This window comes from Engraulis encrasicolus, chromosome 16 (assembly GCF_034702125.1).
Source record: "Engraulis encrasicolus isolate BLACKSEA-1 chromosome 16, IST_EnEncr_1.0, whole genome shotgun sequence".
In the NCBI taxonomy this organism is placed as follows: Eukaryota; Metazoa; Chordata; class Actinopteri; order Clupeiformes; family Engraulidae; genus Engraulis; species Engraulis encrasicolus.
The window spans coordinates 36,703,358-36,722,675 of record NC_085872.1 but is presented as its reverse complement, the minus strand read 5'-3'; the positions used below and the strand labels follow the sequence as shown (position 1 = coordinate 36,722,675).

General features: G+C 43.9%; 1 protein-coding gene across 3 annotated transcripts in view; it reads right to left on the bottom strand.

Annotated features, from left to right (window-relative positions):
* Window positions 1-535: 535 nt before the first annotated feature.
* The window catches only part of mylk4a (myosin light chain kinase family, member 4a), a 39,046-nt gene continuing 20,263 nt past the window's right edge, over window positions 536-19,318 (bottom strand). For 2 of the 3 annotated variants that reach the window (XM_063219547.1, XM_063219548.1), the window contains 13 exons: window positions 8,949-9,033; window positions 8,141-8,636; window positions 7,024-7,334; window positions 6,372-6,477; window positions 5,227-5,320; window positions 4,862-4,971; window positions 4,380-4,521; window positions 4,167-4,237; window positions 3,439-3,567; window positions 3,100-3,252; window positions 2,574-2,652; window positions 2,283-2,338; window positions 536-1,971 (listed from right to left, as the gene is read on the bottom strand). In XM_063219547.1, the coding sequence (XP_063075617.1) occupies window positions 2,285-2,338; window positions 2,574-2,652; window positions 3,100-3,252; window positions 3,439-3,567; window positions 4,167-4,237; window positions 4,380-4,521; window positions 4,862-4,971; window positions 5,227-5,320; window positions 6,372-6,477; window positions 7,024-7,334; window positions 8,141-8,636; window positions 8,949-9,033 (1,830 nt within the window). In that variant the 3' untranslated portion in view covers window positions 536-1,971; window positions 2,283-2,284. Of the gene's footprint in view, window positions 1,972-2,282; window positions 2,339-2,573; window positions 2,653-3,099; window positions 3,253-3,438; window positions 3,568-4,166; window positions 4,238-4,379; window positions 4,522-4,861; window positions 4,972-5,226; window positions 5,321-6,371; window positions 6,478-7,023; window positions 7,335-8,140; window positions 8,637-8,948; window positions 9,034-13,706; window positions 15,671-19,318 lie in introns of those variants that run through there. The other variant, XM_063219546.1, reaches the window with a different exon arrangement.

Below are 19,318 nucleotides of genomic sequence, written 5' to 3'. Positions count from 1 at the left end.
CATGGATGTCACAGTATCATTTAATGATAAAGAGATATATGCATTTAAAGTGTATTTTGCCGACTGCATGTTGAATTAAAAAAAATATATAGTTCTGTTACACATACACTAATTCCAAGCCATCCTTTTTTTCAAGTTTACTTTTAATTTGCCACACAAAGTTACATACATATTTTACAACATTCACCTTCACAGAAGGAGAGGAAAATTATAAAAACAATCTGCATGCAGCATTACCAAGTACAGCACAACAATGGCTATATCTAGATCAACAAAATAAACGAGGGATTTTGTATTTAGTACTGGTTTCGAGTGTCAGGGGGGTCTCAAAAGGTTGCATTACAGTCACTCAGCAAACAAAAGCACATTTGGTAGAGGTACAATGGTTAAACTGCAAGTCGGCGAGCTCAAACTATGTATGCAATTACAACAACAAGCACCTCGACATTAACCATATTTTTTGTACTACACTATCTGCAAGCATAGCTCAAGGAACATGCAGGTTGTTCACAAACAAAAAAAAGACTAGGAACAATAAGACTTTAATCATTTTAATATAAAGTAAAAATATTTTTTTCTTATTCTGTACACACAAGTATTTTTCCCTAGAAAGTAACACGGCATCAGGCCTATAAAATTAATCTTTTAATATAAATATACTAGTAGTGTATTTATTCTAAACTCTGTGTGATTTAGGATTATCTGTAAAGTGTTAAAAAAATAACATAATAAAGTGCACAGACCACAGCTTATATCAACAATAAAACACGCTTAAATTGTTTTTCCTTTCACATTGACAAATACCCCACGCAACCGAGTTTCAGCTCAAGCATTCTATCAAGTGAGTAAAGATATTGTAAATTAGGCATTTAAATAATATTGCATTTCTACAAAATTAACAGTTCTACTACCATGAAAATGTGCTGAGGAAAAAAAACACATAACATAGAAAGTTACATACAGGGAAACAAATGTATGAAAAAAGGGTTCTATGAATACCTACTCTTAATAAAATTGGCTCATATAATGTTAACATACATTATTGTGACAACTACCGCAGATTTACGAGAGAGAAAAGGAGAAAAGAGAATAACATGTTTTGTGCTGTATTTCTGTAAAAATATCCAGGGCTGTTGCAATGAGAAGAAAGCTCTACGTAGGCTCACAAGGAGCAAGGATAATACAAAAAAAAGACAAGGGGAAATGTGGTCAAAACGCGACAGGAAAAGAATATTTACACAATGTAGTAAGGTAGTTTACATAGACAACCCCAACTTAGCATCTAAGACAGAAGGACAACAGCCTTGACACTATCTAAACATCACATCATAAACACTATCATAAACAGCACAGTACGATGTAACTAGAATTTTTCCCCATATTTTTCAAATATTGTTCCAATAGCTGATATTTGTGTAGCATACACACTCTCAGTTCTACACTAATTTACATCAAAAACAACATGTTGGTGTTACTCTCCAAGATGTTAATGTGACTGACACATGCTTCTTTGCTGTTATATACAGTATTTACTATTACTTTACATGTATTCAAGTTACAAAGATCAAATTAGTGTTACCAAACCACGGTATAAATGACCAAGGAATTATTATTATTATTATTATTATTATTATTATTATTATTATTATTATTATTATTATTATTATTATTGCTATTAGTATTATTATTGTCATTATTATTATGAACAATAAAACACTAAATAATAGGACATTAACTCCTAAAGTCAACATGTGTGACGGGTAATTCTACAACTTCAGTCTAGCTCTAGACCATCTTCAGTCTTCTGTCTTGTAACCATTGAGGGTGAGTGAAACATAAAAATCCATAGCTTAGTTGATGTGTGATCTGTGCATTGCTATCTGTGGTCTTCCAAAGCAATGTCCTAGAATCCTACTAATGTACAGAAGTACAGCTTATTGGTCCAGTGAGCCCTTGAGTTTCTCCAAAGACCTGGAAACAAAAAGGGGGCGATGAGAAATATTCATAAAATATCACAGTAATGAATTATATATTTGCAAAATGCAATATGTATTTGTAATACATTAGTGCTAAGATATACTGTCAAAAGCCACTTCATGTTGTATGGTACTTATACTTTACAGCATATTCTACACTGTGATTGAAAATATAACCGTTTTATATTGTGCAATATTTTAGGTCTAGCTTTATCATTGGCTTTTTATTTTCAAGTATGCTATCACTGCTCCAGGCTCTAAGTTGTGTGTTGTGTACAAATGCATTGGTGAGAATGAGACACCTACTCTTAACTCTCAGGAGGGGGCACACATGAGTTCCTGCGAGAACGACACATGTTCTTCTGCAAGGGGGAGGAGAGAGAGAGAGAAAGAGAGAGAGAGAGAGAGAGAGAGAGAGAGAGAGAGAGAGAGAGAGAGAGAGAGAGAAAAAGAGAGAGAGAAATACAAAGTGGGAAACCAGAAGAAAAGTCAGACATATGACAAAAGCTTATTGTAAAATGTATATGTTGTGCAAGTGTAAGTATGTGTAAGTGTCAACTGCATGTGCCAGTCTTCAAGTTGAAACAGCAAGCGCACCTGTTCATGCAGTCGGTGATGGAGTGCCGTGTCTGACAGCCACGGGTGTTTCAAAGCCTTAGCTGCACCGATCCTCCAGCTGGAGGGGAAAGATTCAGAGCAATGAGTCACAATACAGATAATTACATACTGTATATAACGCAATACAAATACGACAAACAGGGATCAATAGATTCATGAAAATGTAGCTTACAAAAACGGGGAAAAAAAAACCTAACTTAACACTACAAAAATGTAAGTAGTGAGGTAGCCATGGCCTAATGGTTATAGGAGATCCATTGCTGAGAAAGCCACCTAACCCTACATCGTTCCAGGGAGTGTAACCAATACCCTGCACCTAAACGACTGCAATAAACCTAAATAAAACTGTAATAAAAACTTCAGCTAAGAGAAATGTACAGTCATCATGATTACCAAACACGAAACACAAATCACATTAAACTAGACTAATAACCATCAATAAAATGTATACCAATATCCAGGACAGAAGACCAAAGTATTTCCACTATGAAGGAGATTTGTTTACCCCTTGTTGAAGAGCAGGAGTTTGGAGATGAAGTCCTTGGCCTCATCTGATATGCCAATGAACTCGGCCTCTTCGAAGTTCCACTGACACTGGAGAATGTTATTAAGCGTCTCGCTGTCATCGTCCCCAAGGAACGGGGACAAGCCGCTGAGCCTGTGGGGGGGATGCGTGCCAAGCATTTAGTGAATGCTGCTCCTCCACACATGTGAATGCGTTTGATCATGAATGTGTGCTTATCCCCTTGCGCCCATGTCAACTGCGGGATAACTGGGCAAGCCAGATCCACATGTACACGTGTGAACGTACATATAAGCACTGTACATGATGGGCGATACTCACAGCATATAGGTGATGACTCCCAGGCTCCACATGTCTGTGTTGAACGAGACAAAGTCGTAGTTGACAACCTCGGGAGCCAAGAACTCAGGAGTACCAAAATTCACTTTCAGCTTTTCTCTGGGGTTGTATCTGGAATGGTGAAACAGAGACATTACAGAGACGGCAAGAACAGTTTGATTGTGCCTTAACATGACAATAATTTAAAGAACAATTGAGGAAAAATATTATATATTAATTACGTGTATTTTTACCCAAAGGTGCACTGTGTAGGATGGTGGCTAGTAGATGGAGTAGGCTGCAACTATGCTGCTCATTGAAACTGTGCTGTCTACTGCCAAATGTGATCTTTTTATGAATATTTACAAGATAATGAACTAATATGTTCTAGTATGACCAAAGTACAGTAAGTTTTGCATTTAAAGATGTCTATTTCTGGAAATTCAATGGAGAAGATCCCCCTTTTCATGTATGAAAAATGCAATTTCCCCAGTCATGATGAATGCTTAGAATTTGATGGTGGTGGTAAGAATTCATGAAAAAGCTAACATTTGTGAATGAGCAACATGAATTGTGGAAAGAAACTATTAAAAATATTACACAATGCACCTTTAAGAGTAATACAGAAAAAGAATGTACATATAATAGAATTGGATGAATGAAGTTGGATTATATAAATTGTCAGGTGTGCCTGATCCATGTACGTAAATTTCACTGATGAAGATGCTTACTTTCTTGCAAGTCCGAAGTCAATGATCTTGACCTTATTTGTGGATCGGCTCACACAAAGTATGTTCTCAGGCTGATAGGGGAAGCAAAGACAATACAGTATCATTATAGTATGATTAAAAAAATATATATATATGCGATAAGCAACAATAGCATCTAACATGATCTTGTACCGTAAGTTAGATTAATAATTACAAAGAAGGAACATAGTCTACCTTCAGATCCAAATGGAGGAAGTACATTCTGTGCATATGGTGCAATCCCTCACAAATCTGCCTGATGAACACCACTGAATCCAGCTCTGTCAGTTTGTAGTTTTCATCAATGATTCTGTCAAAGAGTTCACCTCCATCAACACTGAGAGACAGAGAGACAGAGAGATGGAGAGGGGGTGTGTTAGATATACACGTATTCATATGTATCATAGTAGTAATAATTTGTAACAGTAGTGATTTGTTTATATTCAGTTTTGCACATTTGTAGCACATGTAATTGTATACAAATTTCCACAGGGATATTTTCATCTGCACATTTGATAAGATAATGGAATGACTTTCCAGCACCACTATGAGCTGTACGTCATTCAGAAGCCCATTATGCATGAACTTCTGCATAGGGAAATGTTTCAATAACTTCCCAGTACAAGTACACCAGGATGAAATGAAAAGAAACATTGATAAGATATTCTGAGACTTACTATTCCAGGACGAGGATGATCTCAGTCCTGGACTCGTATGCGGCGTACAGCTGGATGAGATTGGCATGATCCAGTTGGTTCATGACAAGAATCTCATTCTTCACAATGTCCTACGCCAATAAAACACGCACATTATTGTTCAGTCTACATTTGCCAGGGTGTACTGTATACATAAACAACATGGCTAAACTGACTGGATTTCGCCAATAGTGTTAACTGTAATATGGATGAACAGCAATACTCTACCATGAAAGGTGAGAAATCACAATAACATCTCTATAGTACCATTTCTATACTGCAGACTTCAAACTATTGTAATCTTCACTACACCACTATCAAATTAACTGCACTCTAAGTTTTTGTACCTTTTCTTTTGGACTTCTGGCTTTGATTATCTTGGCTGCGAGAGTGAGTCCAGAGGAATTCTCTATGCATTTGTGCACCTGACCAAAACGACCCCTGAAAGAAAAATCAATAGTTACATTAGACATTTCAGAATGTGGGGGATAAATGAGGCTGATTTTAGGGGTATTTTTGAAGGCTATAAATAAAAGCAACCTTTTCATATTTTCAACCACCTCTTGTAACTGTATACCTCTCATAGGGATTCGCCAAGCTCTACAGGGGACGGCAGTTCATTTCTAGCAGTCATTTGTTATAACTGGAAGTAGACGAATCTTTGAAATGCCACTCGGTGGTGACGTGAAAGTGCACAACAGCTTTCCATACGTTCATCCCCACTGTTGAATTTTATGACATTTCTGATGAATGGCCCGATCCCTCAAGATTTCCGCCCTCCCTGTATATCTCAGATGTACAGGCCGAATGCCTCGCCCTCCTCTGTTTTAATTAACAACAAGCAGAGGCATCTCTTTGAAGCAACGGATTAACACCTACTGATTAGCTTCCAGCTGGCCAGTGTGTAGGGTTACACATACCCTGGAAGCCGAGAGTAAAAATAACCGCCTGACTCTGGAGTTATGATTCAGGAGAGAGGGTAGAGCTGTGCTAGTGGGGTGTGTGTGTGCGTGTGTGTGTGTGCGCGTGTGTGTGTGTGTGTGTGTGTGTGTGTGTGTGTGTGTGTGTGTGTGTGTGTGTGTGGTGTGTGTGTGTGTGTGTGTGTGTGTGTGTGTGTGTGTGTGTGTGTGTGTGTGTGAGAGTGTGTGTGTGTGTGTGTGTGTGTGTGTGTGTGTGTGTGTGTGTGTGTGTGTGTGTGTGTGTGTGTGTGTGTGTGTGTGTGTGTGTGTGTGTGTGCGCGCATGTGCGTGTGTTAGCGGGTGGTGGTGCTTGGGTGTGGATGTGATGTTGGGGGTGCAACAATGTGGGGGCCACAGGCACAGTGGAAGAAGGGTTACGCAATTAGGCTTTAGGAGGGATTAAAGAGCAGCCGATCTGCTTTCACACTGTCGCGCGGAGCATACATTCTGTTCTGGCCGCCGGGCTCCAAGGGGCCGTGACCACAAAGGGGGACCAAAAAAAGAAAAGGAGAAAAAAAACCTGACATACTCACCCTCCAATAATTTCTTGTCTGTTGATGCTATAGAAGTTGCTGATGTGGCTCGGCTTGGCAGACACAATCCGATGGGTAAAGGGAGCAGGTGGTGGGGGAGTGCAGTCTGCAGGTTAGGGCCCCCGTTGAGGATCGGGTTTGAAGAGCAAAAGGTAAAGAGAGGGAGGGAGAGAATGTGGGAGAATGTTGGTGACAGAGTGAAACGAGAGAGAGAGAGAGAGAGAGAGAGAGAGAGAGAGACAGAGACAGACAGACAGACAGACAGACAGACAGACAGACAGACAGACAGACAGACAGACAGACAGACAGAGAGAGAGACAGAGGGACAAGTAAATCATTGAAGGCTAGTAAAGGCCAATAATAGACTGTCTGTGTCACAATTTGCCTAATCGTGTTAGTAACCAGCTAATTCTGACACACTGGTGAACAAGTGAAATTAGATGAACGGCATGACGCGCACTTTGGCTATCACCATTGAGTCTTATTTTCTATGGAACTGCTTGTGCAGCCCATGTGAGCACATACAGAAGAAACCACACGTGTCCAGGCGTGATTAGTTTCCATAACACCGTTCACCAGTGAAACACCCATAATTGGCCATGTGTGAAAGCTGTCAGGTCATAATCTGACGTGACGTCAACACATCGCCTACCGATGAAGAACTGCTCATCCATGAGCTCCCCGTCCTCATCCTCATCCTCGTCGCGCTTCGGTTTCTGCCGACTGAAGTCCACCTCGAACTCCACTCCGTCGGCTTTGAAGACACCGACTAGCGACGTCTCCCCCTCCTGGCCGGCCCCCTGGCCCTGCGCCTCCTCCTCCTTGGCCCCCTCCTGCTGCACCTCCACACGGCTCTTCTTGTGCTCCTCCTCGTCCTCGTGGTCCTCTTCCTCCTCTGTCACGCGCCGCTTGGTGCTGGTGGACACCTCGTCCGAGAGCGATGTATCTGACTCCGGCTCACAGCTGAGAAAGAAGAAGAGGCACAAAAGAGGCATTGGCATTTGGTCAAGTATAAGCACTGTGTAATTTCAGTGTATTGCCATTTTTTGATCACCAACATTGGTAATTGGCAATGGATTGCCATGTAAGTGCTTTAGTTTTGGAATTTTAAATGGCATGGCAATTCTGTGCGGTTCAGTACATTGGTAATGCATTGTAGGGCGCACTTTGGCTCACAGCTGAGAAAAAAGAGGGCACACTTCGTATTAGCATTGCCATTTGAGTGTATTATGCATCAACACCAGCTCAAAGCTGAAGAGGGAGACGAGGGCAAGGAGTGACAAGAGAATCCCAAGGCACTCTCCCAAGGCCTTGGCTGGCTTTCATCAGGGTGTAGTCATTGTCAAACCAAGAACAGGGGCAAAATTTGGCATTGGTATTGCCATTTCAACACCTCACAGCTGAAGAGCAAGAAGATGACACATGCATTGCATTGCCATTTTAAAATACTTTGGAATTGGCACTGGAATTTGAGTATGTTGCCATTTTTGTGAGAATGATCCCAGGCACACATAAAGTTGTGTGTAAAGGTTGAGAAGTATTGAAATGTCTTTTGCTGGCTTTAAGTACTGTATCGTATTGCCATGTTTATTTTGTTAACTGAGTGTTTAACATTGTCTTTTTGAATGAATTGAAATTGGTTGCATTAACATTGACATTGAAATGAAGATGCATTTCTGTGAATTTCTGTGCCATAACGCATGTGTGAGACATATACAGCAAAGTGTAACAAGGTTGTTTGAAATTCAAGGAAAGCGACAGAACAGTACCTCTGGACAGAGATGCGTTCAAGTAGCGGTGCATCGGCAGAGTCGCTCTCAGACTCTGAGGCCCTCTCACTGGACTCATCTCCCTCCTGCTCCTCCTTGAGCTCCTCCTCCACTTTCTGCTCCTCCTCAGCTGCCTCCGTGCTCTTCTCCTCTGCCGCCTCCTCCTTTGCTCCTCCTGGGATCTCCACCTCCTGCTCCATCTTCTCCTCGTCCTCCTTTGTCTCTTTCATCTTCAGCACCTCCTCCTCCTCCTCGGGCCCTTTACCTTCCTCTGGTGCTTCCTCCTGCGCCTCCTCCTCCTCCTCCTGGGCCTCCTTGGCCACCTCCAGGATGAAGTCCACAGCGCTGGGCATGGATGGTACATCCTGTTGCTTGAGCTCTGCGGTACCGGCCTCCAGGTCCAGGGCTGTGGTGATGGCCAACCTTTCTGTATTCTCTCTGTTCAGCTTCTGGACCTCCTCAAGCAGCAATGCCTGCTTCTTCACAGAGAAGCAGTCTGCCAGGAAGAGATCATGATAAGGATAAGGAACAGTCATTATGGAGGTTACGTTTCAATCATTATTTAATATCACCTTTATTATTATTAGTAGTAGTAGTAGTAGTATTGTTATTATCATTATTATTATTATTATTAATAATAATAATAATAATAACTATAATAGTTTTATTGGATAATAGAGGGGAAAAACCTATTGATGCAGGCAATCAATGGGAAGGAAGGCAGCCATTTCCAAGATCACTATAGACTACCCTAATGCCAAGACTATGTTATATTTTCATTTTATTTCTGCCTGCTTTTTCTGTATACCTTGTGCATCTGGAGACTTCTTGTTCTTCTTTGCTTTAGTATCTTTGGTTTTATCCTTTCCATCTTTGCCTTTGTGCTCCTTGAACTTGAAGGGGGGGGGAAGGGAACACACAGAGAGGATTGGTTAGAAGACAATACAATATAGATAAAGCCAGGGTCTGTCATCAAGTATGTAAAGGGCTACATTTTATGTCATTGACATTTACTGCAAGTGAAAATGCTTTGTATATTCAGAAAGGCTGCTATGGTTTAAATATTTCATTTTTCTAAGGACCTTTCAATGCAGTGAAGATGTGGCAGGGAGCAAGTGAGGGAGAGAGAGAGATGGGGTAGGGTTTGGAGATGACACAGGCAGGATTCGAACCTGGGTCGCCATGGGCAATGAGCCCGTTTATGGAGCGGAGTATCACTGTATTGTGTCACATTACCCCCAAAAAAGCTGATATTTTACAATAACAAATAATGTTGGTTATATATAATAACACAATATTGTGTTATACAGCATATATTGTCACCATGTCTTTAATTTGCCTCATTTACGACAGACAGCCAGTGACTGTGAATGCTCAAACATACAGTAAGAGAATCTGCAATTTGACAACTAGTCATAATCTGCTTCTGTTTTCAACATTGCATGTACAGTATGTCTGCTACTGATTTTGTCATCTCGGAGTAGACAAATGTGACATGCCATTTACAGTATATTACAAGAGTCATAGAGAAATCATTAATTCGTACAGTCATTCATTCGCTGAGCACGTCAGACACACAACCAAGCATGCAATGGACAGATAGTACCAATCAACCAACAAAGTCAGGTTTTTTTTCTGTGGGAAATGCAAGAGCACCCATCAGGAGAGTCTAGACTCTCTTGACAAGTTAAATCCATCTCTTGGGTTTCGTTACTGGTAGTTTCCATTAAAAAGACAGACAATCACAGATGTGGGATGGGATGGGTTGGATGGGATGTGTGTGAAACATGTCAACAATTTTCAAACACTTTGACTGTGACTGACTGGTGATGGAGGGAATGATGAACACCACAGAGGGTGTTCAAAAACACATTTGACGCAAATTAAAGTCTAACGCTGGCTGCTTATTTTTTACAACAAAAAAAAGGGGAGGATGAAGGATAGAACAAAAAATAGAAAGTGGGACAAAGTGACATGCACTGACAGCTTCCCATATGGTATGCAGTTGATGGCTCAAGTTGATGGCTCATGGTGGATGAATAGACTGCCGCTGCTGCTGATGCTGTGAATTTATAGCCGGGGCCACTATAGATGCTATGCAATCCAGCGGCAACCCTGCACTGGAAAAATGTCCCTCATTCAATCACGCTCCCATTTGTTTCCATCTGGAAACGGCACCACCAGTAAGCACACAACGAGTCTGCTTGGGACCCGCTGAGACGAGCAATAGCGGGTGTCTCCCAAGTGGGTGCCTCCCCGGCCCGTGCTGCCCTCCACGGCCTTCTCACATTCACTGAGCCATGCTGTATTGTAAAGCTCTGGCCTTTCCATGCTGAGGGAGAGGGAGGGGAGACAGGAGACAGAGGGAGAGGAAGAGGGAGCAGGTGGGAGACGGGGGTGTATTTCAAGCGAAAGGTGTCCATAACGATGGATGCTTTCTGAAGGACAAATAGTGAGAAGAGGTGGAAAGGGTGTGTGTCTGTGTGTGTGTGTGTGTGTGTGTGTGTGTGTGTGTGTGTGTGTGTGTGTGTGTGTGTGTGTGTGTGTGTGTGTGTGTGTGTGTGTGTGTGTGTGTGTGTGTGTGTGTGTGTGTGTGTGTGTTTGTGTGTGTGTGTGTGTGAGGATGGATGGGGTGGCATAGGGGGGCAGGGGGGGAGCAGGGGGAGGGGGGGGGGGGGGAGTTGGGTGACGGCAGTTGGCAGGCAGACCTCCCACAGCTCTCTGGAAGGCTTGCCGACAAGAGACACACGAGTGTGATGCATAACCCGACAACAACAGGCGCTGCTGACTACTTGGGGCAAGTTTCCGCTAATCACCGCGGCGATGAAACATGGCCCATTAACTAATTTGATCCACAAAGGCCTTGAAGCAGCACGGTTTTCAACCGCTCGAACTGGTGATGTTATAATACATGGCTTTTTATTGTTAATATGCCCACATTGTAATCCACACTCCTTTGCTGGGATTTTGTATCTCCCTATTCATAGCATATACACCATTCCTGAGCAGGCTGGCACTTGGAGGTGAAGATAACTGAAATTGAGCCGCGATAAATCCCACTGACTGGTACTGACTACCACCCAGAGAGAGAGAGAGAGAGAGTGTGTGTGGCACTGGCCAGATGGAAGACAGCGGTAGCAAGCAGCGAGAAAATGGCCCAGCGCCACAACCGCCAAAACACCCACTCATCCACTCACCCGCTCACCTCACCGTCATCTATCTCCTGCCACGTCGCGACCCTCACTGCCAGCCTGTGGGTTCAGTGGGATTCTGCTGGGGATGAACAGCTCTAAAACTGGACGGACCGAACAGGAGTGAAGGTTGAACTGGCAAAGCCAACATAACATTTAAAAGGGTAATGAGGCGAGCCGTCAACTTGGGGCTTCTGTGTGTGTGTGTGTGTGTGTGTGTGTGTGTGTGTGTGTGTGTGTGTGTGTGTGTGTGTGTGTGTGTGTGTGTGTGTGTGTGTGTGTGTGTGTGTGTGTGTGTGTGTGTGTGTGTGTGTGTGTGTGTGCGTGCGTGTGTGTGTGCAAGCGTGCCTGTGTTTGGAATAGGAAGCTGTGAGAGTCAAGGTGAATCGGAAAATATTTGTAAGCTGACAAGGAGATTTGGTAGGAGAGGTAATTATCCGAGTTGTGATATATACATCACATCAGTACTTAAGCTAATGCACTGCCGACCTATCTTAGGTGGCATTGAAAATCCAAACAAACACCACTGGTGCCAAGACCGTGCACATAGTACTTATTTTAGGCAGCTCCGACCTGAACCACTTGGGTACACACTGTAACACTATCACACAGCAGTTGGCGGAGACATTTTAAAACATCACATAAATCATTAGCTGTGCAACACTGAAACCATGCTGACACTCATAATTCAAGTTATGCAAGTTTTAGCTTCGATGTAGGTGCCTGAATGATACTAATAAGCATGGTTTTATAAATATTGTGGGTTCATTTGATCAGTCAAATGGATGAGAAATTATGGAAACTAGGAGAATATGAAGTGAAAATGCTGGAAGAAAGACAGAAGAAGGCTGGCATAGAAAGGGAGATAGTAAAATCATCGGGAGGTAATCTCATAAATAAAAGAAATAGAAGAGTATGGAGAGGAGTCACACACTGACTCATCAGTTTCCTCCCCCACCAGCTAACCAAGTCAACCCAACACATATGCGGCAAGGAGAGGTTGTGAAAAATTCCAATGTGTCACAAGCTGGAAGACCGGCATTCCGGAAGTTGTCCTTTCAAAATTCCGGCTTCTGCCTCCACATTCTAAGTCCATTCATGCCTCCCCATGGGACCCTGGTGGGCTTTCTGCGTGGACGACATGCCTTAGTAATGGCCCTATTTAAAGGCGTATGTGTGAAACCAGGGGCAAAGGTCTTAAGCCTGCTCATGCTCGGCACGCCCACAGTCAACAGGGGGAGCTGTAAAGCACTGTCCTTTTCAGCGGTGTGCCGGCCTGTCAAATGAGGAGGAAGTGTAGTCACCAGCCAATGGGCTTTCTCCACTATGCGGACTCCCATCCTCGGCCTGTGCTTGTGGCCTTGCGTTTCACTGACGTCCCGCCCCCACTGTCAGCCTAGCCAGCCACAACAACTTTTGGGGTACTATTCTTCATTCACCATCCCAAATGAGAAAATGAGATCAGAATTGTGCTTTTGCGAGATATTGAAATACACTTCTGTCATCCGTGACGTCATTACGAGGCCACAAGCAGGGAAGGGAGCAAGGGAGGACGGGAGTTTGGAAATGAGAAAGAACCCAATGTGTCCACTTCCATTAGCTGCCATGTGTCAAGACTTAACCATCAGTGAAGTGCAGTGCTGTGGAGAATTGAGAACGAGGGGAATTGAAAACATATAAATCACTGCATTTTTCCAGCCACTAGTGTGTCATGTCGGTGTGAAGACTAAGAGAGAGTTCTATTTCTCAAGGGAAGAACTCCTAACATGAGACTCCCAAGGGTACCGCATACCATACCCAGTAATGCATTATTGGAAGCTGGTTCAGCAGTGTAATCCGTCTTTGGGCTGACATGGCCGATCCATGATCACATGTTTTCACGTTGGTGTACCCTAACATGATGCTGGACGTGACCAGTCTCCATTGACAGCACAACTGATGGACTAACACATTTGTAAATGCATTATTCAACGGGGAACTTACGTAAGTGATTATATCAGGGCTGTCTACTCCCAAGACAATACATTCATGAGACATATATAGCGACTAAAAATTCACGGCCTTTGTATCAGAGCCCCAGCTAAGCTGTTACAGTGTGTTCAGAGTTCACAGCTATTTCAGGCAGCATCATAACAGAACACGACTATTCAGTCAGGTGAAGACGCTTCGAGCGAGCAAATGTGTCCAAAGTTTCACAACCGCCGTACAGCACATTATCACCAAGTCTCAACCTCAGTCTGTTTTTGTTAAGTGCTGACTTCTTCTAACTTATTTTAACTATAAAAGATACATATATGCCCTACCACTGATCCATGTGAACACGAGAACCCTCTCCTGTGAAACAAATGTTTTTTTTTACGCTTCAGTAGACTCACCTTGTCCGGCTTCTTTGCCGTTCCCTTGCCTTTATTATTCTCCTTTCCCTTGGGCACCAGCGTGGAGATGATTTTCCCCTTGTTGCGACCGCCACCGCCGGGCTTCTTGAACATGAGCTCCGTGATCTTGGACTTCTTGACGGTTTCGCCGATGACGCTGATCACCTGCTGAATGCTGAGCACCAGCTTCTCCATCCCCTCCAGCTTGCGGGCCTGCTGCTCCGAGCGCTGGCTCACCACCGACATGATGCTGCTCATCTCCTGGCAAATCTCCTTCATGGCGCCCTGCACCTGGTGCGCGCTGGGATGGTCTTCCTGCTGCTGCTGTGGTGGGGGTGGTGATGCTGGTGGTGGTGGTGGTGATGGTGGTGTTGGTGGCTGTATCTCCTCCTTGTCCACCTTCAGGGTCTCGACGTCCTTCTCGATGCCGTCGATGTCCTGAGACATGCCGTCCAGACGGCTGAGCACCTTCTCCTGGATGCTGATGAGGTGGTCCATCTTGCTGCTGAGTGTCTCGATCCGGGCGTGGATAAAGTCCATGCCCGCACCGCCGGCCTCCGGGGAAGTCATGGCTGACTGACGGCTAATCTTGCGCGCGTCTAACCGTATGAAGAGCGACTGCGGATAAACAAACGCACGGTACACGTCGGACACACCTCCGTGTGAGTCAGATGCCACCAGGTCTGTGGATTGCCAAATATCCAACCTCCCTGAGATGTGATTTAAGTCATTGACAAAGAAGAAGAAGAAGTCAACGTGTATGTCCTTGTGTGCAACGAGTCTGCCTCTCTTGCTCTCTCCATCCAACAGTCCTGCGCCTGCTCCAATGAAGGGATAACTTTAACAGTGTAAGAGGGCAGCCTCCCTAAATGTAACTGGGACCCCCTGCGTCAGCACAGGAATGGCAGAGAGGTGGTGGGAGGGGGCGGAGAGGACGGAGGGGGTAGAGGGGTGGAGGTGGGAGTGTGTGTGGGCTAGTGTGGCAGTGGGGGGTAGGTGGTTTGGCAGGCGAGTTTGCGTGACACACGAGACGCCTCAAATGCTAACCCCATGGCAGACACCCACTAGCCAGGTGTCAAAGGGTCCTGGTGACACACACACGCACATGCACACACATACACATACACACACCCACACACACACTCTTTCCAATAAAGTTCTTTATATGTAAGTATGGAAAAAGAAACCCTATAGTGACGCAGGCCTCTCTGAACATGCAACCTTATCTTGAGGTGATACTAACTGCTGAGAAGTAGACATTCTGCGTCTGACTAAAGTATTCCACTAGTATATCTCATGGCGGCAGAGGTTTTTTTTTCTTCACACGGAAAAATCCAAACAGGTGCTGATATGTTCGGAAAGGGCTGCATAGAAGAAGGTCAACAAGCGCTTCAATGATAAGTCATCTTTGATATGTCCAGGAGCAGCTCAAAATATCAAACAACTACGACGAATGAGGAACATGGAAACAGGTGCAGCCTCCACGATGAACAACACGCCTGTCAACAGACAGAAAGATGTCTGCGTACAGGACACCGGTCCAAATAGTTCCGATATTTGTGTCCGCACTTGTGCGATTGTGTGTACTGCCACCTTGCTGTGGAAATCCCCCCACTCTGCCATGCTCTTCTCTGCCCGTCACTGTGTGGGCGGGCCACAGCCATGACACAGGGGAAACGGGACTATGATCCTCTGACCTATCAGGGAACTCTTTGGGCCTTTGGCGGAAACCTGAGCGACATGGCAGAAGAGGTGATTTATTCGGTGTCGTTGTCCATACAAACACATTCACTGAAGTCCCTAGTAGAAGTTAACTCATCCCTAGTCAAGACAGATCGGTTTTCACTTATGTCATGAAATTTGAGCCCCCTGAGTTGCCTCCACTCCACACACCGCTAAGAACCATGTAAATACGCTTAAAAGGACACCGAAGGCATCCGTGACATGTGCGATGCTACTTAACGTAACAACATTCCACACAACTTTCAAGAATACAGACCACCACCAAAACGCAAGGAAGAAAAATAGTCCCAGTTGAATATTTGTTTATAAACATTCCGTCTGATGCTTAAGTGTAAATACGAGGCCGCAGCAGAGTGGATGCACGAGTAGCTTCTCAAGTCAAGTATACTTTATTGTCAAAAATATATGTAACAGGGTTTGCACAGAAGTTTGAAGTTGCATTTGACAAACATTTAAATAAGACATTGACAATAATCTCTCTCTTACACACACACACTCACACTCACACACACACACACACACACACACACACACACACACACACACACACACACACACACACACACACACACACACACACACACACACACACACACAACTAACCTACTCATACATGAATTTACAACTCTTTCTCTGACACATTCACATGTCTGTGTCTGTGTCTATGTCTATGTGTGTTGGTCCACAGGTGACTTTGTAGTCCTCCTCTACTGAATGATTTTTAAAAATCCATCTGTACTATTTTTATGGGCCGTCCTTGCTGGGCCCCACCAAGCAAAGCCGAGGCCATCTTGAAATATGCTGTCGACAAAAGGGGCCACTGCTTGCAACCGGAGAGCCTGTTGGCCAAGAATAGTGCAGAACTCTGCACACTCTGGCCGAGTGTGGCCAAGCCGTACTGCTCACGGGAGATGGTGAGGTGCCACAGCATCTCTCTCTAACTCTGCCCCTCGATCTCTATCTCTTTCTCTCTTTCTCTCTTTCTCTCTCTCTCTTTCTCTCTCTCTCTCTCTCTCTCTCTCTCTCTCTCTCTCTCTCTCTCTCTCTCTCTCTCTCTCTCCCCCCCCAAAGCCTTGTCCCCACACCCCCTGACCGCCTGCTGCTCAAAAGCTCAGGGACTGCAAACGAATCTCTCAAGGAGACTGGTGCAGAAGACGCCCAGACCAAAAAAGATTGGGAGTTAAAATCGCCTGGATTTAAACCTGACTTTTCTTTTTTACCGTGCAATGCCCAGAACAGTAGAGTGACAGGTCACCGTGACGAGGTGCCGTGACAAATGAGACCGAGATGAGGACTTGACTGACAGGGCGACCACTCACACCTGTCCTCGAACGCCAGCAGATGACAGAGCAGCAATGTGGACAACGCAGGTCACTCCATTCTGCCCGTGTCACTTTTGACACCACGTGCACGTTGTGGTATAATTCTACATGTCAAACCTTTGAAAAAATGGAAAGTCAAGTAACCTTTGCATTATGCTTTACACACAAAGTGCCTTGACTTCACAAAAAATTGTCAAAATAGCATAATATCAATACTGGTTAATGTGTATATCCTGAGATGTCAACATAGCTATGAATTCAGACATTTAGAGCAGTAATGTGTGTATATACACCTTGATCTGTTTGTCCATAAGCTGGTCTGTGGGCTTTAACCACAACAAAAACACGTGTCATAGAGTACACATGTTTACTCGCGTATTTGCATAGAGTAGTATTACATCAACCGAAATATTGAGTTGATATCACTTATGGTTTACGAGGAAACCTGAGTATTCCCAGCCCGTGCCGGTGCCCATAATAAGACGCGTCGCCATGGCCTTGGCAAGTATCATAGGATACAGTCTACCGCGCTCTCGCTCTAGCTCTCTCTTTCTCTCTCTCTCTCTCTCTCTCTCTCTCTCTCTCTCTCTGATCTCTTGCCCTCTGCCATCTTCATCTCTCCTTCTCTCTCTCTCCCTCACCCATCCCAACCTCCTCTGTCTCTCTCTCTCTCTCTCTCTCTCCCTCACCCATCCCAACCTCCTCTCTCTCTCTCTCTCTCTCTCTCTCTCTCTCTCTCTCTCTCTCTCTCTCTCTCTCTCTCTCTCTCTGATCTCTTGCCCTCTCCTTCTCTTTCTCTCACTCACCCATCCCAACCTCCTCTCTCTGTCTCTCTGTCTCTCTGTCTGTCTGTCTCTCTCTCTCTCTCTCTCTCCCTCACCCATCCCAACCTCCTCTCTCTCTCTCTCTCTCTCTCCCTCTGTCTCTCTCTCTCTCTCTCTCTCTCTCTCTCTCTCTCTCTCCCCCTCTGTCTCTCTCTCTCTCTCCCGATCTCTCGCCCTCTGCCTGCCTGCCTCAGCTGCAGGAGCCAAGAGAACCCTGTCCCCAGCTGACACCACACAGCGCGCCGCACACAGTGCTGGAAGTCACTTGGTTGCCTGCACTAGGCAGCTGAGATGTGCACCGAGATTGGCATTTACAACACTAGTTGCCCTGCAAAACACAGTTACTGTTTACTCGCAAATGTACAGTAACAACCCCCTGCTGCATCAGCATAGAAATTGGAAAACTGTTCACATTTTGTCCTAGTCAATGACATGACTCTGCTGTAATGTAGGCACAGTTAATTGTGTGGGGAACACGTCAACCAACTTGTTGCTGTTGGTTTTTTTTTTTTTTAAAGAAAAGGTAACACTTTATGATAAAATATGCATAAAAGCATTATAAATACTTACCAAATAATTAACAAATGATCTTTTTACAATATTTTACCTTTTAAGTATTTTTATATTAATATAAAATATTAACATAACATAACACAACATTCCCATTCCCATTTATAAATTAGTGTTATAATGTTTTGTTCATCATTAGTTAATTATTATTATGCATCCTTGTTATAAAGTGTAACCAGAGAGAAAAAGTTGCGTACGCATGATTTGTCTGAATGGTGTATGAAAAGGTCAAAGTACACACAGCCAGAGTCAGAGTAACGCAGGGCGTGCATGCTGCACGTAACTGGGGCTCCATGACAGATATATTTTCACACAGTTTTGACATCAGCTTTCATGTAAAATGTCAGTGTCTTGCCCTCTGTGAACTGATAATATTGAAACCGTCAGTGCTGCTGATGGCTCAGTCAGAAGAACACACTGTTCTTTGGCAAGCGACGGGATTGTAGTTCGTAATAGATATGCACAGGAGGAATAGCGCAGCAGGAATAGAAACGGCACGGGGGGAGCCACTGGAAAGCGTAAAACGGCCCACATCAGCCAAACCCATGTCAGTGGGCTCATGGAGAGCACCGGTCAAACACAGAGGCTCCCGTCACATGCGGAGCTGGAAAACAAAACAGCACAGGGCATGGGAGAGTTCCCCTCGCACTAAAACATGTACAGTATTGTGTGAAGTGTTTAAGTGTAGTGTCTAGTCTATGTATGCAGGATACAGCTATGAATACCAAAAATAAATGGATATAATTACATGTATCTAATTACATTACATGTAAATATATACATTCTGTATGTACGTATATGTAGGCGTATATGTACACATAGCCTATATCTACTGTATATGTATATGTATATGTATATGTATATGTATATGTATATGTATATGTAAACCCGTATGTATATGTACATACCGTATGTATATGCACATATGTATAACATATATGTATACGTATATGTATAAATACTGTATACACAAATAAAACATTTATGCATATGTAGGCTATATGTGAACGAAAATGCCACATACTTTCAGTACATACCCATATCTTCATAAGTGTATGCAGTGGACCAATATCTTCATAAGTGTATGCATGCAAGTACTGTATGTACATACCGTAAGTGCACAAGGACTGTTGTAATGTGCAGGGGTGGAAAG